The 27,135-nt window shown below is 34.9% G+C and overlaps 4 protein-coding genes and 1 pseudogene across 6 annotated transcripts; 2 read left to right on the top strand and 3 right to left on the bottom strand.

Annotated features, from left to right (window-relative positions):
* Positions 1-7,081: 7,081 nt before the first annotated feature.
* Positions 7,082-13,772, top strand: LOC145618195 (beta-1,3-galactosyltransferase GALT1-like). The gene is made up of 8 exons (XM_081673295.1): positions 7,082-7,219; positions 8,549-9,566; positions 10,411-10,646; positions 10,740-11,021; positions 11,700-11,828; positions 12,306-12,485; positions 13,036-13,143; positions 13,260-13,772. Exons 2-8 carry the CDS (start codon positions 8,774-8,776, stop codon positions 13,476-13,478), a joined length of 1,947 nt encoding a protein of 648 aa, XP_081529421.1. The 5' UTR covers positions 7,082-7,219; positions 8,549-8,773; the 3' UTR covers positions 13,479-13,772.
* Positions 13,773-14,751: 979 nt separating this feature from the next.
* LOC145639385 (protein DMP9-like) lies at positions 14,752-15,808 on the bottom strand. The gene has a single exon (XM_081690614.1). The coding sequence runs from the start codon at positions 15,639-15,641 to the stop codon at positions 14,952-14,954; it is 690 nt and encodes a 229-aa protein (XP_081546740.1). The 5' UTR covers positions 15,642-15,808; the 3' UTR covers positions 14,752-14,951.
* Positions 15,134-18,182, bottom strand: LOC145639400 (uncharacterized). Of its 3 annotated transcripts, none has more exons than XM_081690653.1 (6): positions 18,033-18,182; positions 17,529-17,691; positions 17,299-17,399; positions 16,831-16,983; positions 16,400-16,572; positions 15,134-15,257 (listed from the first exon to the last, which is right to left on the bottom strand). In XM_081690653.1, exons 2-5 carry the CDS (start codon positions 17,632-17,634, stop codon positions 16,417-16,419), a joined length of 516 nt encoding a protein of 171 aa, XP_081546779.1. In that variant the 5' UTR covers positions 17,635-17,691; positions 18,033-18,182; the 3' UTR covers positions 15,134-15,257; positions 16,400-16,416. The 3 variants fall into 3 exon arrangements, with proteins under 3 accessions (XP_081546779.1, XP_081546763.1, XP_081546770.1); XM_081690637.1 differs by having other exon boundaries at positions 15,143-15,279; XM_081690644.1 differs by having other exon boundaries at positions 15,143-15,279; positions 17,529-17,638; positions 18,033-18,106.
* A 1,544-nt stretch (positions 18,183-19,726) lies between these two features.
* LOC145639391 (E3 ubiquitin-protein ligase MPSR1 pseudogene) lies at positions 19,727-20,796 on the top strand (annotated as a pseudogene).
* A 542-nt stretch (positions 20,797-21,338) lies between these two features.
* Positions 21,339-26,306, bottom strand: LOC145639374 ((R)-mandelonitrile lyase-like). The gene is made up of 3 exons (XM_081690605.1): positions 25,766-26,306; positions 24,716-25,372; positions 21,339-22,362 (listed from the first exon to the last, which is right to left on the bottom strand). Exons 1-3 carry the CDS (start codon positions 25,878-25,880, stop codon positions 21,518-21,520), a joined length of 1,617 nt encoding a protein of 538 aa, XP_081546731.1. The 5' UTR covers positions 25,881-26,306; the 3' UTR covers positions 21,339-21,517.
* Positions 26,307-27,135: the final 829 nt, after the last annotated feature.

Raw genomic sequence — 27,135 nt, 5'->3', positions numbered from 1 at the left:
AGTAGTTTTTTAACCAACAAAAAAATATCCAGTAAAAAAAAAACAAAACAAAACAAAATAAATTTTCTCTTTCTTTAAATTATATTGCACTTGTATGTACGGAGTATAAATTTTAAAAACAAACAAAATTATTTTAAAATGAATCTACAATTATCATTTTATATATTTATGATAGCATAATTACATTATACATTGAGGTAAAAAAAAATGCCCAAGTTTAACTGAAACGTAAAGCTAAGGGTCTGTTCTCATACGATTATTTTCAGTTCAGCTTTAATAAGTTCAGTTCAGTTCATCTCTAATAAGTTCAGTACAGTTCAGTTCAGCTCCTAATTTCTTTCTCTTATTAAATATTCAGTTCAGTTCAGCTCTAATAAGTTCAGTTCAGTTCATTTCAGTCAATAAGAACATGCCCTAAATCATAACAAATCTTTTATATAATTTAAAAGCCCTTTTTCTAACTTTTCAATAAATTTCTCCAAAAGTCTAAAAAAAATATTTTTATAACTTTCACTTCTATACAATTTTCTTCTATCTAACTATACATAATACATAAATACTAAATACTGTGCATTAGTACAGATGCACTCTAGTAATAATAACGTAAAAATCCAATCTTAGATAAGTTCAAGGATATGTTATTTGGATATTGTAGTAGATGATGTTGTACACGTGGTGCAACACCAATAGTGGATTTATAACTTTGACAACAACCAAAAAAAAAAAAAAAAAAAAAAGAAAGAAAAAAAGTGAAAGTTGTCTGCTGATGAACTTGAAAAAGCACGCAACAAAACATCTCCTTTACACCTTTACAATAGGCAAACCCCAATTTAAGAAAAGAGATAATCATTGTGTCTTGTTAAGTTTAGTGTAAGTTTAAACATCCCCTTCAAAGAAAAAAAAAATAGTTTTAATTTGTTTAAATATATTTCCTCATTATCATACTTTACAAATTGTATCAATAGCCAACAAATTTTATGATGAAGACCTTTTTCCGTTGGACGTTATGTTACATACAAAGTACAAAATGCTACGGATTCCCTAACTTCCATTGAATAATAAATTAACAGCAACTTGATTTGCAAAATTAGAAATTTAGGAGTTTAGGTAACAAATGGGGTTTAACTACTTTTTACAAAACATTGTGTTAGGGTCTGTTCTCTTACGTTGAAATTTAGTTCAGTTCAATTCAACTCAGCTCAGTTCAGTTCAATTCAACTCAGCTCAGTTCAGTTCAGTTCATCTCAGTTCAGTGCAGTTCAATTTAGTTCAGTTTAGCTCATAATTTCCTTCTCTTATAAAATATTCATTTCAGTTCAGTTCAGTTCAGCTCAGTTCAGTTCAGTTCAGTTCAGCTGAGTTCATTCAATGAGAACAGATCCTTAGAGGTATAACTTTTATGTTACTGGGTTACCTGCTGCCAACGGCCCAAGCCTGGATAAAACAGGGGGGTTACAGTAGACCATTAACAGCCCGTGTAAAACTTTATCACATCACTTGACATGAGCCAGATGATTGAGAATAGTACTAGAATGGATGACCTCCGGGAAATCTTCATGTTGGTTTATTTAGCTACCCTCACTTATGAGATTAATCGATTAAGGCATTCAAGCAGAAGAAGAAATCCAATTTATCCATTCAAATATTCCCTCATGATCATGCATCCATTCAATTATCAACTTTACTTTTTATTCTTATGCATGTTTCATGGTTGTCATAGACTTCTAGAGTAGAATAACCATGATTTTCAATAATTAAAATTATCACTTATTTAAAGAAAAATTTGTCATTTTATTTTCTTTGAAACAAGGAAATTAAAAATTGTCAGCTTTTGACAAGAATTATGAATTTAATTTATGCAAGGAATCATCAATTTTGAGTTATGTTGACCAATTAATTAGGAAAAGTTGCAATCATAGAAACATCCAATAAATACAGTACGTACAATTTTTCACTTCCTAGGCTCCTAATTCAACATTTGCCCAAGGAAGGGAAATGGAAATAAATAAATATTGGTACATACTAAAATACAAAATAAATGGGAAAGAAAAAGAAAAAAAAAAACGTCCAAGCAACCGTGGAGTCAAGGCATCTCATGAGGAGGTGTGACCATCATATTCATATTGATGCTTACTTTCATGATGTGTGCTACAACGAGAAGGACATACATGTATTATTGGTGGGAGGGTGAATAGGGAGCAAAACAAAACAATTATTTTATTTATTTATTTATTATTATTATTTTTATTTATTTATTTTTTGTTGCCATTGATGATGCAATTTAAATCATATATGTGAGTGCATCATATATACAATTGAACTTGTTGCTGTGGATCTAGATTCATCAAATTTAAAATTCGGTAGGATTCCGTCCTGATTCTACATAGAACCATCCTTAAACATATAAAGTCATTATAGAAGCATGAACAACAAATCATGGAACACATATATTTCAATATTATTCCTTCGTTTTTTTAGTTGACACATTTCTTCTTTCACCTTTGCAAAGGCACTAAATTAATGATCAATATATCTAATTATCAATAAGTAAAATTATAAAAAAGTGATATTATGAAAATATATTTTGAGTTAATTCAAACAAGACTCCAAATGAATATATTTTGTCTTAAATATAAATCACATAAGCTACTCAAGTAAGATTTATGAATAGTATTAAAAGTCAAAACATGTCCACTAAAAAAACGGAAGAAGTAGTTTTTGAGAAATTATTCCTTTTGCTCTTGTTTGATTGCCCAAAAAAATATTTGCACATGATTTATTCTAGTGAAAAAGTAAAGAAAAACAATAATCGAGCAAGTGTGAGACACAACTCTAGAGTAACCCGTAAAAAAAAATTCCTTTAGAATATAACCCCTGTATGTATTTATAAAGTTCATGTTGAAGAATAAACCTTTAGAATATCACCACATGTAAAATGTTCTACATTAGTTGAAGAAGAGAGAGTTAATCACTTTATAAGGTTAAGGGGCTACTCTTGCTATTGCCATATGATTTTGGGATGGAACCCCCTTTGGACTTGTAAAGTGGACTCTCTCTCTTGGTTGACGAACTGAGTAAATAGATTTGTATGCAAAGCCACACGACCGTGTAAAGTAAGGTACACATCCACTTATATTACACGGTCGTGTAATACAAGGTACACGACCATGTACGGCAATAATGAGTGTTTAACTAAAGAGTTATTCGGTCGGATGAACCAATCTGATTAAATATGAGATAAAATCTTTCTAGTTGCATTACTAAGTCCAACAAATTGAGACATCACAAACAAGTAAAACCCATTCCAGCCAACCCTGCTCCCTCTCTAGGTAACCCCTTTCCCACCACCACATTCTTCCTTTTTTTTTTTTTTTTTTTTTTTTTTTTTTTTTTTTTTAAATGGCAAATATGGTTCACAATTTAAATAGGTACCCTGATAATTCAATCAAGGCCATCTCTAGAGATATCATCAATTTGAAACTAGACAAACCATAATGCACTTCTTGTGAGTTAACCACACAATTAGGTACTCAATTCTTTAAAATTTCACCTTTTAAGTACTCAATTCTTTTTACTTTGCTTTTGGGTACTGAGTTAAGAATTCAAGCCAAAAAAATTAAATCAGCCAAAGAATTGAGTACCTTGGGTCAAAGAATTTAGTACCCTTGGTTAGTATGTGGGCCCCACCCGATTTAAAAATTAATATTTATAAAAAAAATGTATTAAATTAGACTAAGAAACTAGCCGTTGGTTTCATCCAAAACAGCAAGAAATTAGGCATGAACCTGGCAGAAAATTCATCAAAATTTTTTTTAGTGTAAACACAATATCATCCTGAATAAGGACAGTTTCAAAGACCCAAAGGAAATGAATCATAGTAATATGATCATTCCAAAAAATTAAATCACCAGAAAACAGTTCCAGCTAAAGAATAAGCAACAAAACAAGAATAAAGGCTTTTGCAAAAACCCAAACTTACATTTGCTTACTTTAGGAAAAGGAGCTCTGATCATATTACTATGATTCATACGCTGGGGAAGTGGCAATTCTAACGTAGGCAGAGAAGACCGACAATTACTATGCATGACTTCATAAAATGCAAGCATATGAATTTGCTGTTTACACTTGAAGTTAGTATGCAATAGAAAACATTAAGCTTCCTGCTATGAACCTGAATCTACCAAAAACAAAAATTATGGAAGCCTTGTAAAAATGTATCATCGAAGTAAAAAAAAAAAAAGTGAACTTGAACTTGTACATGAGTTCAAAGGAGAGAAGATCTTCATTTCTTGCAGTCTTTTTATATTATGCATCATATAAAAAAAATAATTTATATATCTTCAAACTTGTGCTTCATACAAAAATAACAAAAAATAATTTATATATCTTCAAACTTGTGCTTCATACATTTTTTTTTATAAATATTAATTTTTAAATCGGGTGGGGCCCACATACTTAACCAAGGGTACTAAATTCTTTAACCCAAGGTACTCAATTCTTTGGTTGATTTAATTTTTTTCACTTGAATTCTTAACTCAGTACCCAAAAGCAAAATAAAAATAATTGAGTACCTAAAAGGTGAAATTTTAAAGAATTGAGTACCTAATTGTGTGCTTAACTCACTTCTTGTGAATATAAAAATTTAATTTCTTTTGACTAATCTAAAATAAAGAAAAGTCATAGGGATTAGCTTAGTTTACTTCAATTGTTAAAAAATTACTTCCTCCGTTCAATTAATATTACAACAATGGACTTTTTACACTATTCATCACTCTTGTTTGACCATATAATATGATTTATACGTTAAGCAAAATATAGTCATGTGGGATCTTGTTGGATTCGTCTCATAAAATACTTTCACAATATCAACTTTTTATAATTTTTACCCTTACACAATTATAGATATTTAGCATATAAAATGTGCATAGGGATGCGTAATTTCCTCCTTGTTGCAATATTAATAGAACAGAGGAAGTATTTCTTTTGGGAGAGAAATAATATTGCAAGTCATATATGTACGGATAGTTGACAACTAACTACAAGTATTAAAAAAAAATGGATAAAGGGCAAATCAAATCATCATATCATATAACTAATATATAAAGCTAAACTTTTAACTGGTCTACGACATTGCGACACTTGGTGTTTTAACTTTTCGCCAAGTATCGCGCCACGTTGAATATATTTAGATAGATTTCATAGGATAAAAAATGGAAAAATTGACATTTGCTACCAGCGAAATTACCTTGTGTTACATTTGCTACCCGTTTAATATTTTTATTTTATTTTGCTACCACCCAAATCTCTAAAATATTTATTTCACTACCAATTGCTTACACCGTTACCATTTCCGTTAGTTGGGTTTAGCCACCGTTTCAACCACCTTGCAGCCACCCCTCCCCCTCACTGCCACCCCTCTTCCACCCTCACCGAGTCACTGCCACCTCCCCCCCTGCATGCCGGCGCTGGCGCGGCGAACCCACCCCCCTCCCTTTCCACCCTACGCAGCCCCGACCCCTACCCGAACCAAAACCACCCCTCCCCCACCAGATGCCGCCCCCTAGCCCGTTCCCCCACCGAAATCGACCCCCCCTCCCCTTCCCCCTACCCTTTTAGGACTTCCCTAACACTAAACCACCACCCCAAAACCACCCAAAACGAATTTAGGGTTTCGATTATGGTGGTTCTAGGGTGATGATTTAGGGTTAAGGGAAGGCCGAAAAGGGTAGGGGGGAAGGGGAGGGGGGTCGATTTCGGTGGAGGAACGGGCTGGGGAGCGGATTCCGGTGGGGGGGAAGGGGAAGGGGGGGTGATTGGTTCGGGGTGGGGGTCGGGGCTGCGTAAGGGTGGGGGAAAGGGAAAGGGGGGCTGCGTAAGGTGGGGGAAAGGGAGGGGGTGGATTCGCGCCCGCGCCGGCGCTGGCCGAAGATCTGAGCGCCGGCAGGGAGGAGGGGGGAAAGGGAAGGGGTGGCAGGGAGGGGAGGGGGTGGCAGGGATGGCTGGGTTAATTTTTTTTTATTTATTATTATTTTTTTTTGGATAAAGTTAACGGAACCTTAACGGTTTCCGTTAAATGGTAGTGAAATTTTAACTATTTGATTTTAGGTGGTAGCAAAATAAATAAAAAAAATTAAACGGGTAGCAAATGTAACACAAGGTACTTTCGCCGGTAGTAAATGTCAATTTTTCCTAAAAAAATTTAGTTTGAAATTCTATTTTCAATTAAATTTGGATAAAATTTTTAAAAAAATTGTTAATTGAGAGTTTTAGTTTCGATAAAATACCAATAATTCATATGTATAAATTGAATTATAATTTTATTCAAAAAAAAATTAGATTATAACTTTTTTTAAAAAAATACCAATATTATTATTAGTTATTTACATGCTTACTGCTACATAGTTAAAATCGTCACAAAAGCACATCAGTTTCTAACTAATTTTGTACTACCTCCGTTAACATTTACTTGCAACTTTGGGGTATTGTTTGAGTGACATAAAATATTCCAAAGTTGCAAGTAAATGTTAACGGAGGTAGTATTAGAGATTTAGAGATATGTTTTGAAATTTGATTAAAATTTATCTCAAAATATAACCAATTTAATTAAAGTGGTAACCCGGTGCAATGCCCGGGTTGTACACTACTTTATCATCAATTCATTCTTTTTATCAATATGAAACTTCTCATTGCTCCCATGATGTAATATTATTTCAACCATAAACGATATTCAATTCAAAAACTTTATTTTTATTTAGTTAAGGAAAACCTATAACTTATACCTAGATTAGGAAAAATGTAGTCCACTAGGAATTTGAAGTTTGGACCGACTTAATTGAAGAACGCCAATTATGAATTAAGTCTATTATTAAAACTTTATTATAAGAAGTAGATAATATTAATGGATTACTTATTGACTATAAATAAATTCCCCAAAAAAGAATACTTGTAACGTTTTAAGGGTAGAAGTTGTAGAACTTGTCAAAATTATGCTACCTTAAAACCTACTCTCGACTAGTCAAAATTACTCAATTTTCTTTTCGTTTTTTTTTTCTTTTTCTTTTTATTCTAATTTTTTTTTGGTAGTACCACCATTAAAGCGTAGACTTGAAGACCACTATTCAAACCAATTAAAGTCCCCTTAAATTTCTCTCTCTTTATCTTTCTCTTTCTCTTCTACCATCATCTTTGTCTTCTGAAGTTATTCCATTTCAAATTCCAGGTGAGTTTTTAATTTATGCAATTTTAATTTCTGCTTTTAATTGTCATTTTGCTTTTAAATTGAACTTCAAGCGTTAGTTTTTAGGCAGTTTTTATTAGTGATTTTTGTATCAAAAATTACCCATAAAATGTTATTTAGTTTTATGCCAATTGTGGTTCAATGTGATGTTTAATGGGATCTTCTGTATTTGTTAATTTGATGTAAAGTTTTGGTCTTTCTCGCTTTTATTTTGGTGGGGTTTTGTTGGGTGGAAAATTAATTTATTAGATGAAATTATTCATAATTTTCTTAGTGACTAGTGTCTCTTTACAGTGGCTAGAAATTGGGCAATGTGTAAATGACAATGAAGTAGACGAGATTCGATCTGAGGTCTCGGGTTCGACCCGATAGACATTAACCCACTAATCAAGAAGCTAACTTTGAATCTGTCAAAACTAGTGCTAGAATCATTGATGATTTTTCTATTGAACTACTGAAATTGGAAGCCTTTTATAATTTGCTGGATACTTATACTTAATATTATAGTGGAATGAATTTTGTTTAATAAATTGTTTAATAAATTTGTTGTGGGGTTTCCTAAATGGTTTTGGGTGGTAAATTTAATGTATTTTTTCTTTCTCGGCAACATTTTGATTTGCATATTTTATTAGTAGTTGCAATAATCACAGTAACATTGGAGTTTATCTTTGTTATTTGACCATTTAATTTTTGAATCTCAGCACCAGATTTCTGGATTTTGTTACTTGAACACTTCAAAAACCTCTACAACATGCATTAATCTGTCTAAGTGTAATGGCCTGATACAAAATCTAAATCCATACTCTAGTTTTTTCATCTGATGTTTAGTGAGCGGACCATGAATGTGCTTGTGTTTTGTTGCTTCGAATTTGTTGGTCATACAAATTGTATACAAGTATATATTATGATTTATACTTTGCTTAATCATCTGTAGCAATGTCTTATTCGATGTATGTAACTAGTTGAGGCAGTAAAAACTAAAAAGTATGTAACTAGTTAAAGAAGTAAAAACTGTATAGGAATTTTTTTGATAGAGAAACGATAATAGATGTATTCATTATTTTCAACATGGTTTTATTAAGCTGAACGACAAGCAGACAATGAGAGTATCCATTATGCTTTTAATTTTTATGTTGTAACTTTGTGTTGATGTTGCATGGTTTTCTGTGGTTTGTTTGTACCTCCTTTATGACCTTGTGCTCTAAAATTGGTTTTCAGGACATGGGTTGAGTAGTCGTTGCTATAGTCTTTAAGGAACTAGTCTGATAATCTGTTCTTTAATTATGGAATTTGGTCTTACTACTCTTACAGATTTCTACACTAAGAAAATGCTGTTTGAAGATCAGAAAATGGTTACATGAATGTGGTCAATGGTCTGGTTCATGTCTGCTTTCAAAGACTGATCAGTTGATCATTGTAGTATAGCTGTATGATATCTCATCGCCTTTGGCTTCATGTGCTATTTGGTTTGAGGTTGTCACGTTTAAGCACTACCTTTCTGCACAAAGTGATTGACTCTATTTATTGGAGCTAATAATGAAAGACATGAAGAAATGGTATGTTGGTGTTATAGTTTCCTCTATCTTCATGCTGCTGGTGCTACGATACACCATCATGCAAAACCCTCTAGGGCCAAGTTCCTTGACTGCTTCTTTAACGTTCAATGCCACTAATCCATTTGAATGGGTTAACACTAATCCTCTTGAATGGATAAGCTCTACTGGTACACCTGATGTTCAAAGTCCTAAGATTACTACCCAAGTAATTTCTACTGATACTCTGACGTCCGGACTCTTTATTTGGAGAAACCTTACGAAGGTGGAGCAACATTCTTTGCTGACTTGGAACCAGCTGAAGCACTTGATAAATAATTCTCAGTCTTTACCAAATGCACTAGAAGCCACTAGAGAAGCTTCACATGCATGGAGTGGCCTTATGACTGTGATTGAAGAGGAAAAGCTTCATGTAAATGACAGTACTACTGTAAAAGCAAAGGAGAAACAGTGTCCGCACTATCTTAAGAAGATGAGTGGCTTAGAACTTAACAATAGTGATTTCAGGCTAGAGGTCCCTTGTGGATTGACTCAAGGTTCGTCTGTTACAATTATTGCTATTCCAAATGGCCTTCTTGGCAACTTCCGGATTGACTTAACTGGGGAACATATTCCTGGAGAGCCAGACCCACCTATTATACTGCACTATAATGTTAGGTTACATGGAGATCAGATAACAGAGGACCCTGTTATTGTTCAAAACACCTGGACTGCTGCACATGACTGGGGTGAAGAGGAGCGTTGCCCGAATTCTGAAACTGACACTAATAAAAAAGGTAACTAGGTTTCTCTATTCCGGGGATTATGTGAAGCTTTATTCTTTTATTATTTAGTAAAAGTATAGATTGCCACCATGTGAAGAATTTATGTGAGTTACTTGCTATGCCACACTCAAATTTTATGCCCTTTTCTTAATCATTTTCAACTAAATCATTCATTATGTTTTCTGGAAAACAAAGGATGTCTCTGAAAATTCTTTTGTAATTTCATTTAAGCAATTCGTGGTCGTGCTTGGAATTTGGTGGTTGGAGTTTGATGAGCCACTATACTTTTATATTCTGGTCTGCTATATGAGTAATACGACCCTACTGGAAGGTGTAGGAAACTTTAAACAAGAATGAGATTTTTATGTAAGGTTCAGTCATTGTCCAAAAATGTAGTTGCTAGGATTGTCCAGGATCCACTGTTCCAGTAAATTATCATGTTTCTTTTGTAGATTTCTTGTGTTATTTGAGTTTGTAGCTTTAGTTCCTTGTCGCAATATTTATTCAAACCTACAATCACGTTCTTTTGGGTGATGCTGAGCTGAAATGTGCATACTAGAGGAAACAGTGTACATTACCCAGACGTGATTCATACTTTGTATGTGTTATCCTAATTTTGCAATGATGACTCATACTCCCCATTTATTGAGGTTTAGACTTCTGCGTAAGATCGTAAGGTTCTCCATCATGACTATTGTACTATGAAACTTGATAAACAATATGACTACTTCCACCTTGACTTTATCTTATATTTTCCATATTGAAGTTATGTCTTCAGTATTTGACATTTTTTGTGAATGAAACCATGTGGTATTTGTATGTGACTTTGGAGCTGACCCTCTTCCAAAATTTATAGTGGATGAGCTTGATCAGTGCAATGAAATGGTGGGAAAGGATGTCAATCAGACATTGAAAGCGTTCACCCATGTAAATGGTTCTAAAGGATCTCCACATATTCATGATGGGTTCAAAAGAAGACCATACTTCCCTTTTAAACAGAGCTATCCATTTGTTGCAACACTTAGAGTGGGTTCAGAAGGGATACAAATGACAGTTGATGGGAAGCATGTAACATCATTTGCTTATCGTGAGGTGCTGTTTTCAAAATTTCTCTAGAATTGCACTTTAGATGCTTGAGGTAAAATCCAGTTCAATTTATTCACTTGCATTTTCCAATTATTTCAGACCTTGGAGCCTTGGCTTGTTAGTGAAGTTAGAATATCTGGAGATCTGCAGTTAATTTCTATCATTGCAAGCGGTCTACCTACATCTGAGGATATAGAGCATGTTCGTGATCTGGAAACTCTGAAGGCTGTTCCCATTCCACACGGAAAAGCTTTAGATCTTTTTATTGGGGTTTTCTCTACTGCAAACAACTTTAAGCGCCGCATGGCTGTTCGAAGAACGTGGATGCAATTTCCAGAAGTGCGCTCAGGGTCAGTTGCAGTGCGCTTTTTTGTTGGTTTGGTGAGTCCCTAAACTTTGTTTGATCTGTTGAATGGTGACTTCAATAGTCACTCCAAATTTCGCCATTCTGTTTAGTTTCATGTATTGGGTTGCAATACTCCTATTTGCATCTGGCCGTCAAAAGCAAAATAAAAGTAAGAGATTAATCAATCAAAGCCTTAATCCCATAAGTGGGGTCGGCTACATGAACCAAAAGTGATTATTCTGTGTAGTCATCAACAAAAATCTTCCTCCTCCATCCCTTACGATTCAATGCCTCATCCTCATGCAAATCCATATACTTCAAATCCTTCCTTCAAATCCATGTAACAGTAAGAGATGTGAGAGAGAAATCTTACAAAAGTTTGAATGGGGTAAGAGTGGGGACCATGTGAGGAGAAAGACATAAGGAATAGTATTCCATTTGAGGAAGTTTTGCATTTAAATAAAAAAACGGCCTAGGGATTGTTGCAATTAAAAAAAGAAATGGCCTAGGAATTGTTGCAATAAAAAAAAGCCCTTGGAATAGTTGCATAAAAAAAAAAAAAAAAAAAAAAACAAAAAAAAAAAAAAACAGGGATTTTCTGTACAATAATGTGTATCATGGTAGGATTCTAGGATATTGATAGCTATTATTGAAATCCTTATGCGCTCAAATCATTTGAATGAGAATTACTTATAAAGGCGGTATTTTTACAGCATAAAAACCAAAGAGTGAATGAAGAACTGTGGAATGAAGCCCGTACTTACGGAGATGTGCAGTTGATGCCATTTGTAGATTATTATAGTCTGATTACATGGAAGACTGTGGCCATCTGTGTTTTTGGGGTAAGGTCTTGTTTGATTTATGTCTTCCCTGTTCCTTGATGAATCGGATATTCCTATCAGTTATGTTCTTTCATAAAAAATATTGTAGAAAAAAAGTTGTTTCAATCTATGACTTGTTGGAAAATGTCTCCTAAATGCGATTTTGTTGGAGCCTGGGGACTTGTCACTTTGTCTGAACATATCAATCTAGAAAAAGAAAAATTGCTGTTTTGGATAGTTGCTTTTCTCATTGATTTGCTCAATTTTAACTTTAATCTATGAATTTGCTATGTCCAACAAAACCTTTTTGAAACAATTTTGTGATTGTATAGAAGGGTGCATGAATCCTATGAGTTGTAGTACACACTTCTTTAGGAAATATATTTCATTAATATGTTGGGATTTCATTTTCACATAATTGTAGTCAAATTTAGTCTTTTAAACATTAATACTTCAATAGAACTTCTCATTGACTTCTCTGGCACAATGATGCAACAGACGGAGGTTGTTTCAGCAAAATATGTCATGAAGACAGATGACGATGCTTTTGTTCGTGTTGATGAAGTTATAGCTTCCTTGAATAAGATAAATGTGACCCGTGGATTGCTTTATGGGCTCATTAACTCTGACTCACGACCTCACCGGAGTCCTGACAGCAAATGGTTTATTAGCAATGAGGTAATATTAGAAGCTATTAGTAAAATTTCAATGTTGCATACAATGTTAAATTATTTTAAGTGATTCCATGAGTATTCTTTTCTAGTAGCTGCTAATCAGCTCCTATGCCAATGCTTAATGAGTTCTCTGTTGAAATTCTGAAATTACCAAAGACTAAAATACACAACGGTTCCCTGTTATTGTGTAATCCTCATGCCTGAAAGGTTATTCATAACAAGAAAATAACGCCTATTATTTTAAATCATCAATTCTGTTGGCCATTCAGCATTGCATAAATCTACTGTCTGCTCTGTTGTGTTGATCTGAGAACTCCATTGAACATCCATCTTCAAAATCATCTAAGGCTGATTCAACGACGTCTTAGTGTGTATTATTTTACATATGTACTTGTATATTTCAAAAACACTGTTTTATTAGGCTATTTTTAAAAGCTTATATCTTAGGCGTGTTTGCTCAATTTACAATCAAATCATACTATTCTAAATGCTTGTCTGTGTAAAGATGCTTAATGTTCATGGCTTCTGATAATCTTTGATGTGTGTTTTTGAAGGAATGGCCTGAAGAAACTTACCCACCTTGGGCACATGGTCCTGGTTATGTTGTGTCACATGACATTGCGAAAGCAGTATCTAAGAGACATCAAAATGGGCAACTGAAGGTGAGAGAAGCCTAGTGCAACAATAATATTGAATATCTGTTTGAATGCTGATAAAATTTTGTTGCCATGTGTTATTGTACTCTAAAAACATTTATGCTGGTTCTTGTAAACACCAGATGTTTAAGTTGGAGGATGTCGCAATGGGCATCTGGATTGCTGACATGAAGAAAGAAGGGCTTGAGATCAGGTATGAGAAAGAGATGAGAGTCTACAACGAGGGTTGCAAGGACGGTTATGTTGTTGCTCACTATCAAGGTCCAAGAGACATGTTGTGTTTATGGCAAAAACTTCAAGAAACCAAGCGCGCCTTCTGCTGTGGAGATGGTATGAGCTGAGAATTTTTTTGACGGCTGACAGTGACTACCAACCATTGCTTCTGCATAGATGTAGGATTTAGGTAGTAGATGAATACACATTTTTAGGAATTGCATATATAGGAGGCATTACCTTATTCTTTTACCTCTCATTCCTTGAGAGCGAGTAGCTGATTTCTAAGGGTTTAGCCGTATTCCATTTTGTATCATATTGAGTACTCCATATATGCGAGAGAGAGGTCACATATACGGAGTATTATCTAATATCCTTGTATAGAATTAGAAGAGGGTGTATAAATTCGGAGTATTTCGCAATTATGATGTGCTGAATACCCTTTTCTCTCATTCTTCCATCTCAAATTTATGATACTAGTATATTATATTCCTATCCTATACAGCTATACTGTATACATTAAGAACATCATTTTTAAAAACAGTTTATCACAACCCTCCAAAATCCCATTCTAGCTACATTCTTCTAATCATTTTTATCATTACTCGTATTTTTTTTAAAAAAATCTACTCTTAAACGTTGTACTCTGTATTTATCTATGTTTTATACTAAGGGGATACAAATCGACTTTTTCTTTTACTACCTCCGTTAACTTTTATTTGCAACTTTGAAATATTTTATATCTCACAAATAATACCCCAAAGTTGCAAATAAAAGTTAACGGAGGTAGTATATAAAATATGCGTTAGTATGTGTACTTCTGAGATTGTTAGCCTTCTTTCAAAGCCACAAAATGTTACCGCACAACATAACTGATGCGGAGACTATATGATTTGTGTAAGATTGTAATTTTGTTCAAAGATAAGGTAGTAAATTAGCAATTCAAGGTTCAAAAACACCAAAATTAACTGATATAACAATTGTAGTGTGAAAAAGTTGCAGTTATATATAACTTTCAAGCCTACAAGTATACAACTCTTCCCTTTACAAAATTAAAATTTTAAAAAAATGTCTGATGATGAAAAATTCAAAGGTAATCCTATATGATGAAAAAATATCTAAACTTTACCCTGTTTTTTGACAAGATTGACTCGTGCCTCTATTTACATCCCTTCATTGCCAAAAATCTATGAAAAGTTGAAAGTAAAAAGTTGAAAGTAAAAAGTGAAACACACTTTTTATCGTCCTAAGAATTTGAACTATACTTGGTTAGTTAATCAATAATCGAAAGTATGAGCATATCAAGGGAAACAGATTTGATTTGATTAAAACAAGAATAGTTCAGTCCAAGTACAAAATACAAATCAACAACAATGTTTAAAACAAACAAACACAAGGAGAAACTATTAAAATCATTATATAATCTATTATCATAATTACTACGGAGTACAACAGTACTTTTTTTGAGAACAATTACTACAACAGTACTTAAAAGTACAACATCAACTACATAAACCAAATAACAACATAATTCTCATATTAATAAAGGCATACAAATAAACTATGACATACTACGTACCAACAATTGCATAAATTTCTTTCTAAGTAGCCATGCACCCAACACCAAAACGAGCCTTGGGAAAGACAAGAAAAAGGCAACTACAAACAACACCAACCATCAAAGGAAAACTCTCCATGGCTTCTTCCATCTCTTTAGCATGACCCGGGAGAAGACAGTTGGTAACCCGATGGTCCGAAAACGCGATCGCCATAAACACCATAACCGACATCATAGCGTGCACAAAATCAGAAAAATGGACGTTATACTTGTCCTCCTTAGGCACCTCAACATCCAACCCTGGCTTGAACACCGCTAACCCATTACGAGTCACGAAACCGTAGTAAACCTTCCCATCCGGGGCCCGGAAACTATCAGTAAAATGGAAGAAGAAGCAAGAGAGGGCACATAGTATAAGTAGAATAGTAGTCATAATAGTGGAAACTGAAGAGCATTCACCAACACCATAAATAGAAGGAAGGACCATCTCAAAAGTGAGTAGGGTTCCAGTAGGAAGGAAATGGGCTAGCATAGATGTCTTAGAAAGGGTCCTTTGGACAGATTTCGCAACCACGGCACGCCTTTTCTTTGGCACACCCGTGGATACAGGGAGCGTTGGTGGGTCCGAGGGTGCCGGAGGGGTTGATGGTGGAGGGGGGAATTGAGGAGGGCCTTTGGATGGAGATGCAGTGTAGATTTTGATTCCTAATTCAGGTTGTTCAGTTTGCTCCATTTGTGGTGGTGGTGTAAGGAAAGAGATTTATTGCGGTTGTAGAAGTTAAAGTTTGTTTCCTAGAGTATGACAATGGGAGAGTGGTGGTTTTTGGTTTAAAATGAAGGTTTGTTGATTTATTTATTGTCCATGTATTTGAAAGAAAAAAATAACCACCCTTTTTAAAATGTACCCAAAAAAAAAAAAAAAAAAAAAAAAAAAAAAAAAAAAAAAAAAAGACTGCCCTAAAAAAATGTTGATAACCACCGTTTTTTATGAAAAATTAACTGCCATTCTTATTCAATGTTGCTTCCAAGATGAAGTAAAGAGGAAAAAGCAAAGAATGAGCATTAAAAAAAATAAAATTGATTTGTCTAGTTAAACAATGAAAACACAAATTGGCTAGAATTGAGTCATTGTTGTTTAAGAGTGAATATACAGTGCATTATAGGTAACAATCACATACGATTTGAGCCTCGGTTCTAGGTTGAACCGATTCCTAAAGGCTCAGGTTTCTGTAAATACAAATTTCTATGTTTCCAAGTGTCTGGACCGTGATTCTAGATGTTTAATGGTTCAGGTTCATCTTATTTATGATCAAGTACGGGTTGTTAATGAAGAGTATCTAATGGCATGGTGTTATGCAAGATTACTCTTGGTGCCATGAGTGCGGATGTTTATGATTTAACATGGATCTCAGGAGCACGTCCAGTCGTCCACCTTGTGTTTTGAAACTTGTACATAAATTTCAAGGGGTTATGGAGGAATTTACAACTTACAAGGAGTATCCTGCAGTCTATCTGAGCAAGAAGCCGTGTTCAGAGAGTGCAATTTCAAATGCTTTCACCCTTTCTCCACGAACACTGCCATTGCGATCGTAAGATGATATTTCATCGATACTGAGGTTTACTGCTGCTTTTACAAGCTCTTCACCAACTGCTTTCGCAGCCTCCTGAAAGCATTGACAACCAGGAACATTTTAATTCAATCTCTATCTAATCACTGAAACTTTAAGAAACTGCAAGAAAATACTCTGATCTGTAAGTGATTCTTGAATGCTTTAGCATCCATAGCAAGTCACATAGATAACTGCTAGTAGTGCTATGACAAACTAGAAAAGTTTATTGCATAAAGCATATTGAGATTAAATTCCAACCAAGTCAACTGAGAGGAGTATGCAAATATCATATGAAGTTAATTTGGCGCTTACCACAGTACTCACATCAGGATCACTTCGGATAGATTTCTGCAAAGTGCTTCCATAATATAAACACTTCTTATTTACATCATCTACAAGCATTGCATACAGCTGCTTGTCTGAACAGAATACTGAAAGCCTCGGTTTGGTTGATGTGCCATCATACTGTGACAACGAAAAAATACGTTCTTAGAAAGTCCATGGCTTTACAAGACATCAACAACTAAAAATACTAGCAGTGCAGCAGCTGCATTCAACCTTTTGTATATATATGTTAAACAGAAACAGATTCTTCATCCCAAGAAAAAAATATAGTACACAAAATCGATTCATTAACATCTCCACTAGTAGTTCCCTTGAATTCACCAAATTTACAACGTTAAATACTTTTCAAATTCATAAGCAGATTTGAAGTATAAACCACAAACATTGTGTTAATGACAGTCCTTAAATAAGGTGTGATCATCCTAGGTCTCATACCTTTTTCTGTAATCGTCTGTTTCGGAGTTTGTTACTTTCAGTTCGAGTATTCGCCCTTTTCCTAAACTTCGCTTCAACCACCAACGACTTCCAAGCAACTCCTAAAGTCCAAAAACAAAACAAAATATTCCTGAACCTCCAAAATTGCAAATCTTGAAACTAACACAAGGACTACTTCAAACAAAACCAATACACTTTGCCATTGTATTACAGTTTTTCGCCGGGCTTACCTCGAGTATGCAGTGGCAGAAAGTGAACTCTCAATGGATTCAAAACAATCCTATTAAGAAGCCGGCAATTGACATGCTGCATTGGATTGACATTCAAAAGAGCCATTGTGCTTCAGACAATAAATGTCAGCAATCTAACTTTGACATCAAATTAACCCACTTCCTAAAACAGATTAACACATACAAATATACAATCAGTCAATTCCAATTCCAAAAAGCATGTAATATGTCCATCAACATAAAAAATGGGCAACTTCAAAGTGTAATTTTAACAAACAGGTGGTGTGCAAAGGTGAAAACACCAAATTTAATCCTTGAATTATAATAACAAAGTACTTAATTGGATAACCCATGTCAAAATCAAAGAACATGTTAATGGGTATTGGGAATTTTGTGTATTGTTAGAGTAAAAAGCTAAAATTAAGATATATTTTTCTCAGTTTAAAAGAGCTATTTCCGGCTTAATATGATTATGAAATTGTTGAATGCAAAAAACTAACATACCTTTGAAATTTGGAGAAATCATTAGTTTACTGGTTTGTCGATGATGATTTCTGCTTAATTTAGTTTAATTTCTCCCGCCGTAATTTGTTTTTGTTTCTGGCAGACAGGTTCCAATGTTCGTTGCTCAGAAAAATTATTAGAGGATTCTTGCATTTTGCCATTTTAACTTAAATTGTGACTGCTATACAAACCATAGTAAAGTTGGGCATGGGCTGGGACCATACAACAATGAAATGGCCTGGTCTAGCACGAGCCCAGCACAGCATGAGAGGCAATGTCGGGGGCTAATCGATTAGGTACTCTCTATGAACATTATTTTCAAAATTTGGCACAAGCACGAGAGGCCGGCTTTGGCAGTTGGTTTATTTGCCCACTTATTTTTGACCAATTTTCAAAAATATACGGTAAAAAATGAAAAATCGTTACCAACTCAGTACAACACTATTGTATTTTGACGTGTTAAATATATTCCTAAGTCCTTACAAATAAATTCATAGTTTAAAATTGTGAGAGTTGTTTGTTAAACAATAAACATATTTGATGGCAATTTATTTTCATAAACTTAAAACTCCGTAAACATTTTGGACGGCATTTGTTTTTAGCAAAATATGTCGTCCAAAATGTTATACTCCTTACTTCTTCTTCTTCTTCTTCCATTTATTTATTTATTTATTTATTTATTTTCTTTTTAAATTCATCCATAATGTTATACTTTGGATTTGAGATAATTATTTATTGCAATTGAACCAAAATAATATATTATATATTTTCTTTGTTAATTTTTTTTCCGAACTATGACGAGGTTACTTAATCATGGGTTACCTGATCGACCGGAGTTACTTATTCAGGGATTACTTAGTCGGTTAGGATTTACTCGATTAAAGATTACTCGGTCGATATGAAGTTATTAGTCGGTCAAGGGTTTTTCGGCCAGAGTTACTCAGTCGGTTAGGGATTATTCGATCAGGGGTTACTCATCCAGTTAGGGATTATTCGCTCAGGGGTCACTCAATTAGTTAGGGATTAATTGATTAGGAGTTACTCAGTTAGTTAGGGATTATTCGATCAAGGGTTACACAGTCAGTTAGCGATTATTCGATAAGGAGATACTCAATTAGTTAGGAATTATTTAATTAAGGATTACTCGATTAGTGTTTTGGTGTGAGTGAGATACATAAAACACATTGAACAACAAAGTGTACGCCCCCCCCCCTCCCCCCCCAAAAAAAAAAAAAAAAAATTGAATCCAATTGCGATACTTAAAGCCAGTTCATATTTATTGAACTGAGTTGAATTAAACTGAACTTAACTGATTTGAGCTGAATTAAACAGAATTGTATAAAGCTGAAATGAATATTGTATGAGAGAAGAAAATTAGGAGCTAAACTGAACTGAACTAAATTAAACCGAACATAAATTAAGCTGAAATGAACTGGCCCTTAATCAGATAACGCAAACTAATTATCCATCTTGTTACTGCTGATTCCAATTCCCAAATATCCATCACATGATTAACATAATTAATCCAAACATTAAATCTAACAAAAATAACAGATGTCATCATATTACTATCTTCATCCAAACTGATTAGACTAGAACTTACTATAATCCCGTGGGCCCGTCTGCAGACAATCCTCCTTCCATAAATATCTCTCTCTTCAACGGATAAACATCACAAAAAAAAAAAAAAAAAAAAAAATCCTTATTTCATTTTGCTTTTTATTCAAGTCAAGTAAGAAAATACATGCACATACACAAACATTCCAGATCCTTCTACCACCTTCTAACTTCCACTTTATTCAACCCCAAACACCGTCTTCATACTTTGCATATAAATCCCTTCTTTTCAATTTTTCTCTCTCCTCAAATTTCAATTCAATTCGATTAATCGATCTCTCTAATCTCTCAACTCTTCTTCTTTCCTTCAACAATGGCGTCAGAATCAGAGTTTTCTTCATCAGAGATGCAATCATTTTTAGAAAGATTGATAACTTCAAGAAACAGAGACATCTCAATGTTTCTCCCCTTCATGTTAGGGTTCAGTGGGCCCGACCCGACTGAAATCCGGCCCAGCTCGGAGGAAAACCCGACAACCCCAGAAGAACGCCGTGAAAGAATCGTGCTGATAAACCCGATGACGCAAGGGATGGTAGTGATCGAAGGAGCAGGGCTTGATTCTCTGTTTCGCGGAGTACAGAGTAAAGAAGGACAACCACCAGCTTCAAAATCAGCGATCGAGAAGATGCCAAGTGTCGAGATCAGAGAAGGCGAGGCAAAAGAGTGTGTGATTTGCTTGGAAGAGTGTAAGGTTGGTGATCTTGTTAAGGAGATGCCATGCAAGCATAGGTTTCATGGCGGGTGTATCGATAAATGGTTGAATCTTCACGGTTCGTGTCCTGTTTGCCGGTTTAATTTACCGGTTGAAGAGGAAGATGGTGGAAAGAAGGGAGAAGAGGAGGAGAGAGAAAGGAGAGGGCAAAGAGAGATCAGGGTTAGTTTTTTGTTTGGGCGGAGTAGGAGAAGAACACAGGAAGAAGAGGAGAGAGAAAGTGAGTCTAATGACAATGACAATAGTAATTAGAGGTGTCGATTCAGGTGTTCGGTTTGATCGATCGGTTTATTTGGAGTCAGGTTAAAGACAGGCAAATTTTGTTACATATTAGTATGGAAATTTCGGTAGGGTTGTTTTTTTTTAATGATTGTGAATATTGTAGGAGATTAGATGAACAGAAATAAATTTGTTGGGTTTAATATCTTTAAACAATTTGTTTCAATTCTTTTCATTGATTTCTTTGTTACTCCACTATTTATAACTGTTTTATTGATTGTTGATTTATTGTTTCTTGAATTTTAATTTATTTTGTACAGCAAAGACATGTAAATGGATTGATTAGTTCATGGGAAAATTCTTAGCAATTTAGCATTGTTTATATTTAGGTGTTGTATTGAAACTTCTAAAGAGTTCTAGAATGTCTTTTCAGACAGTGACTTCTCCTCAGATATTTTTTTTTCCAGAAAATTTTAAGCTCGTTTATCGCCGTTATCTGCAAGTTGTATGTACTTTGTTTTTGTTTTTTTTTTTTTTTTTTTTTCCAAGTTCATTCCTAGTTTCGAATTTCGATAGTTGAATTGACTGAATCAGTCAATTGAGAACTCGAGAGATCCGATACATAACTGCTGTTGGACTTGTTAGATAGGTCATGTTCATGTTTAGGATCTTTGTTTATAGGTCTATTACCGAACCGGGTTAAACTTGTGAAATTTTATATGGATATTATTTAGTTTAAAACAATAAAAAAATGGCAATATATTACGTATATATTATTCTTTAGAATATATTATACAATTCTATTCTTAAAGAATATATTATACAATTCGTGCATCACACGTTAACAACAAAATTTCAAAGAACATCACACAAAATCAATCACTAGTGTGAACAATAATCACAATAGTTAGAACATCAATCATCTTTGAATCGAAGATCATGAACTTGATCTACCCTCTACAATCTTCAAACCTTGATACCTTCCTAACATCATCAATGTACCCATAGGATTAGTCCCCGGAGATTCCACCAAAGTCGATCCATCCATAACCCTTAAACCCTTAATTCCATACACTTTATACTCTTTATCTACCACTTCTCCTATAGTACACCCTCCATGATAATGATAAAACGTGCTCACATTTTTCTTACAATACTCTTTACTCTCCTCTTTCCCTAGCTTCTCCAACCGGTTACGTTCGCCCCCGAGGTATACACTCACTGCCTCGGACATTGATACTCCCTCTACCAACTGATGTATCTTAACACAATACTCCATATCTTCATCTTTTGATAGATAATTGAATTTAACTAGCGGATTTTCCCTAGGATCCTTGTTTTTCAGCTCAAGTGTGCCAGTCGAAGCAGGGAAGGCAAGCTTACCGGCTATTGACACCCGTGTTAAGTCCTTACTTACTGGTACTATGATTGATTCAAGTATGACCTTAAAGTTTTCTGTAATGCCTGTTACTTGTGGTGTATCGGGTGTTCGAGATTTAGGCTTCGAATCGACTAGTAGAGATATTGCAGGATTGTCTTGCATTCTGTTTCCTACACTTTTCAAGTCTGCTAACATTGATATGTTGAACGTTTGGAGGTGTTTCGAGGGTCCGATACCGCTTAGCATGAGGATTTGTGGGCTGCTAAGTGCTCCTGCTGTGAGTATAACTTCACCCCTTGGTAGACTTGAATTATCTTGCTTCTTGAGGTAAACTTTGTGGGATTTTTTTGTGTCATCATCACTTTTGATGAACTTTACTCCTTTAGCACTTGGTTTATCCCCTGCTTTGTTTATCAGAAACAGAAGGAACAAAAATTAATTCAGAGTTTAGTCATTTTTAGTTTTGAATATGCATAATTCATTGGTTGTATATGTAAAGAAAATAATATATTTTTCGTGTATAAGGTAAAAAACTGTATTTCTTACACAGTTACATGCTCATCTAGTCATTTGAATATGACATGATCAAATTAAAGATGACAAGATTGCGCTTAAAATTAGTAGAGTAAGACTAATAATACTCCGTATTAATTAGTTGTAAACTTGTAAGTTGATCCAAATATGACATGATGAAATCGAACCTAACCTAAAATCTCATCATTCTAAAGTGAGTTGAGCCAAATCATTCAATGTAATTGACAATGACTAGCATTCCACCCCAAAATAATAAACTAATTTTCCTATCTTTTTTTTTTTTTCCAACATACAATTTGTATGACATTATCAATTGTAATGTTGACGTTATCACTCAACTTAAAAAAAAAAAAAAAAGGTTTACCAATCAACTTTTGGATGTCTCATCTCTCATGTGTATAAGACTGCAACACTACACTAACAATTATACGGTTAGAAAATTGTACAAAGTATTTCATTATTAAAAACTTTGAAATTTTTTAATAATTAAATGTGCGAAGGATTAGGAGAGTAGAGGTGGAGATTGCACTGAGGAAGATGAAACCTAAGAAGGCGGTTGGCCCTGATGGGGTACCGATAGAGGTGTGGAGGTGTTTGGGTAAGATTGGTATTGATTGGTTAACAAACCTTTTCAACAAGATATGGACGGCTACAAGGATCCCACAAGATTGGAGGAAGAGCACCTTGGTCCCGGTTTATAAAAACAAAGGAGACGCTCAAGATTGTTCTAACTATCGAGGAATTAAGCTTATGAGCCATACTATGAAGTTGTGGGAAAGGGTGATTGAACAAAGGTTGAGGGCATGCACAAGCATTTCAGATAACCAATTTGGTTTTATGCCTGGGAGATCTACTATGGAGGCAATCCATTTGATAAGACAAATGATGGAGTTTTATAGGGTAAAGAAGAAAGATCTTCATATGGTCTTTATTGATTTAGAGAAGGCATATGACAAGGTGCCAAGAGAGATACTTTGGTGGGCAATGTTGAAGAAAGGTATCCCACGAAGGTATGTAGACCTAGTTAAGGATATGTATCGGGATGTGTCAACAAATGTGAGGACATGCGGAGGGTTGACAAAAGATTTCCCTATTACAATCGGATTGCATCAAGGGTCTGCATTAAGCCCTTTTCTTTTTGCAACGGTTCTAGACGAATTAACTAGACCAATTCAAGATGAGGTTCCATGGTGTATGCTGTTCGCAGATGATATCGTTTTGGTGGATGAGACTAAGGATGGGGTTAATGTCAAGTTGGAGCAATGGAGGCAAAGGTTGGAATCTAGAGGGTTTAAGCTAAGTCGGAGTAAGACTGAATATTTGGTATGTCGTTTTGGCACTCAGAGGGGGACAAGCAATGAAGTGGTGAGTTTGGATGGAAAGGATTTGACCATGAGTGAATGTTTTAAGTACCTAGGGTCGATCATCCAGAAGAATGGTGACATTGATCAAGACGTGACCCACAGGATTAAGTCAGGGTGGCTTAAATGGAGAGCGGCCACGGGAGTGCTATGCGACCGCAGCATTCCCTTAAAGTTGAAGGGAAAATTCTACAGGACTGCCATAAGACCAGTGTTGCTCTATGGTACAGAATGTTGGGCTTCTAAGAAAGAGCATATTAAAAAGATGGAGGTTACGGAAATGCGCATGTTAAGGTGGATGTGTGGAAACACTTTAAGAGATAGAATCAGAAATGAGGTTATTCGCAAGAAAGTAGGTGTGGCGGGCATTGTAGATAAATTAAGGGAAAATCGTCTGCGTTGGTTTGGACATGTAAGACGGAGACCCGAGGGTGCACCGGTGCGAAGAGTGGAAGAGTGGGACCATGGAGGGATTAAACGAGGAAGAGGGAGACCAAAGATGACTTGGTTGGAAGGAGTGAGGAAGGATATGAAGTGCATGGATTTACGTGAGGATGAAGTTTTGGATCGTAAGGGATGGAGGAGAAAGATTTATGTTGATGACTACACGGAATAATCAAATTTGGTTCATGTTAGCCGACCCCACTTTTGGGATTAAGGCTTTGATTGATTGATTGATTGATTGAAAGAAAAATTCTAGGTGACAAAACTATAAAAACTTAAATACTATATTTATTTCTTTTTAGTTATAATGATTAAGGGTATTATTTATGAAACATAAAAAATTCCGTTGTTGCAAATAAAAAGAAACGGAGGTAGTAAAATTTGTGAAAACCAAACATCTTCTTAGAACACATACCTTCATCATGGTGGAAGAAGACCTTACTCACAGTTGCATTCAACAAAACCACAATATTCTTCGGATTCCCTCCACCAAGAAGATCAGCAGCCGTGTGGCGTTTTCCGAGCACGTCAAATATAGTACCACTCAATTTAGTCCCTTGAACATGCTCTAGAGTGTACCCATTAAAGGGCAAAACCCCTGCCTCTAAGAGTCCATCTAACACAACAGATTGCCAAGGACTTAATGTTTCCGGCGCGAAAACCACCTTCGATTCCACCCATTCATAAGCTTGTTTTACCATCTTTTCGTCCCAACCCATTTTCTTAATAAATGCATCACTTGCCCTACTATAAAATCCGCTATTTATAGCGGTCGATCCTCCTAGGACTCTTCCCCTGTAATTCAAAACTCCGTCTAAGGAAACGAATTCTTGTGCTACTGAAGTGTATTTGTTCGTTTGTACGAGTGGATAGCCAAACTTATTTCGTTCCAAAATTGTTGGGTGGCCGTAAGGTGAGTCCCCTCGTTCGATTACGAGCACGGAGAATTTCTCCGAGAGTGTTGCTGCTAATGGGCACCCGCATGCTCCTCCTCCGATTATTATGTAATCGAATGATTTCCCTTCGACTTCTGTTACGTCCGAAGTCATGTATGGGTGCTCAACTTTTAGTCCTGCCATGTTAAGAAACAAGGTTGTGTTTATGTTCGATCATCTGCTCTACGTGTCTCTCTAATAAATAACTGTATACCATAAAAATTCAAACCTGTGATATACAAATAAAGATGTAGAAAAACATACACAAACAATATGTAGATTGATAATTTGATTTATAATACGGTTGTGCTCTCTTCAATCACAATGTATAAAATGTTATCAAATGAGTAATATTATAGCAGAAAATCACCATCTAAAATTAAAAATGATGAATAAATATGTTTCAACTAGTAGAAACTAGTTTATAGATAAAATCAAGGGTAGTGAATGACCTAATTTGGTTAAAAAATGCTTACATTTGTATATAAACATGTGAACGATTTACAATTTCTTAAGAAAAAATATCTTACCATTGTTACATAAAGGAGAGGCGGTCGGTGATGCGTTAGCTGATAAATAGAGGATTGAAAGAATCCAATGGATAAGAAACCAAATTCTAATTCTAGTTTTTTGAAGCTTCTTCATTTATGGTATAATGAGAAGAAGATTGTTGCTTAGTATTTTGAGACTTGAGAAATAGTGTAGTATGTAAAAAGTACAAGAAATTGTTCAAAAAGACAATGATAATCGATATCCTAGAAAATTTTGGTTATAAAGATGCATGCAACCAAAAAAAAGAAAAAAGAAAAAAGAAAAAAAAGAACTCTTGTAATATGAATTTTGTTACTTTAATGGTAGATAGAGAACTAATTAATACTAAAACTTTACGCATGTTTAGAGCAATTATAACTTGGACTAATATTAGTCGGGTATGTAATAATGTTGCTTGCTATGGTTATTATTGCATGCACTTCCTTGGACTTCATGTATAATTGATTGGACCTCCCCATATTTTTTTTATATAGTGGGAAGTTATGAAAAAGACGCTCTTCACCTACTACCATTTACTTATTGTTATAAATTGAAGATGGTTGTTCATTGGTTGATTAGTAATCACACATTAGAAATTGATGTCCGTTAATATAACAACTAACCAATGAGTTTTAGAATTGGCTTAGTACTCCCTCCACCCCTTAACTACGTTCTTATTTCTCTCTATCATGTGAGTAATAAATGATAGAAATAGACACATAATTAAGGGATAAAAGGGAGTATACTATAAGGGTCTGTTCTCATACGTTTTTTTTTCAGTTTAGCTCAATTCAGTTCAGTTTAGTTCAGTTCAACTCCTAATTTCCTTCTCTTATAACATATTCAGTTCAGTTCATTTCAGTTCAGCTCAGTTTAGTTCAGTTTAGTTCAGTCTAAGAGAACAGGCCTAAGTCATAGCCTCATCCTATCATTTTTGGCTAGGTCGTTACAAGTAGAGTTGTCAATTCGGGTAAACGGGTCGGGTAAGAGTGGGTCAGGTCAACTCGGGTCGGGTCAATTTGGATTAATTTCATAACCTATGCGAGTCGGGTTTGGGTTGGGTCATGCTAGAGTCGGGTCACGTCGGGTCATACTTCTTATCGGGTTTGGGTTAGGTTTAGATCGGGTTATATTCGGGTCGGATGAACAATAGGTCGGGTTTAATTCAGGTTTTCACGGGTTAAAACGGGTTAGGGTAATTCTAGGGTTCGAGTCGGGTTCGGTTCAAGTTAATAATTTGCGGGTTAGAATCAGGTCGGGTCATTCTCGGGTTTGAGTCGAGTTCGGTTCAAGTCAATAATTTGCGGATTATAATCAGGTCGGGTCATTCTCGGGTTCAAGTCGGGTTCGGTTCAAGTCAATAATTTGC

This window comes from Chenopodium album, chromosome 1, assembly GCF_948465745.1.
Source record: "Chenopodium album chromosome 1, dcCheAlbu1.1, whole genome shotgun sequence".
NCBI lineage: Eukaryota > Viridiplantae > Streptophyta > Magnoliopsida > Caryophyllales > Amaranthaceae > Chenopodium > Chenopodium album.
Note: the sequence above shows the minus strand (reverse complement) of the source record. Positions and strands in the feature narration are given on the sequence as shown.

Bases quoted from the DNA above. Each gene is read 5' to 3' on its own strand.
- LOC145618195 (XM_081673295.1), top strand. From the start codon at position 8,774: ATGAAAGACATGAAGAAATGGTATGTTGGTGTTATAGTTTCCTCTATC. The intron at 11,829-12,305 runs GTAAGGTCTTGT...ATGATGCAACAG, and splicing joins TGGCCATCTGTGTTTTTGGG to ACGGAGGTTGTTTCAGCAAA. The intron at 13,144-13,259 runs GTGAGAGAAGCC...TGTAAACACCAG, and splicing joins ATCAAAATGGGCAACTGAAG to ATGTTTAAGTTGGAGGATGT.
- LOC145639385 (XM_081690614.1), bottom strand. From the start codon at position 15,641: ATGGAGCAAACTGAACAACCTGAATTAGGAATCAAAATCTACACTGCA.
- LOC145639400 (XM_081690653.1), bottom strand. From the start codon at position 17,634: ATGGCTCTTTTGAATGTCAATCCAATGCAGCATGTCAATTGCCGGCTT. The intron at 17,400-17,528 runs GTAAGCCCGGCG...TTTGGACTTTAG, and splicing joins TCTGCCACTGCATACTCGAG to GAGTTGCTTGGAAGTCGTTG. The intron at 16,573-16,830 runs GTAAGCGCCAAA...CAATGCTTTCAG, and splicing joins ATCCTGATGTGAGTACTGTG to GAGGCTGCGAAAGCAGTTGG.
- LOC145639374 (XM_081690605.1), bottom strand. From the start codon at position 25,880: ATGAAGAAGCTTCAAAAAACTAGAATTAGAATTTGGTTTCTTATCCAT. The intron at 25,373-25,765 runs GTAAGATATTTT...TTAACATGGCAG, and splicing joins CTCTCCTTTATGTAACAATG to GACTAAAAGTTGAGCACCCA. The intron at 22,363-24,715 runs GTATGTGTTCTA...TAAACAAAGCAG, and splicing joins CTTCTTCCACCATGATGAAG to GGGATAAACCAAGTGCTAAA.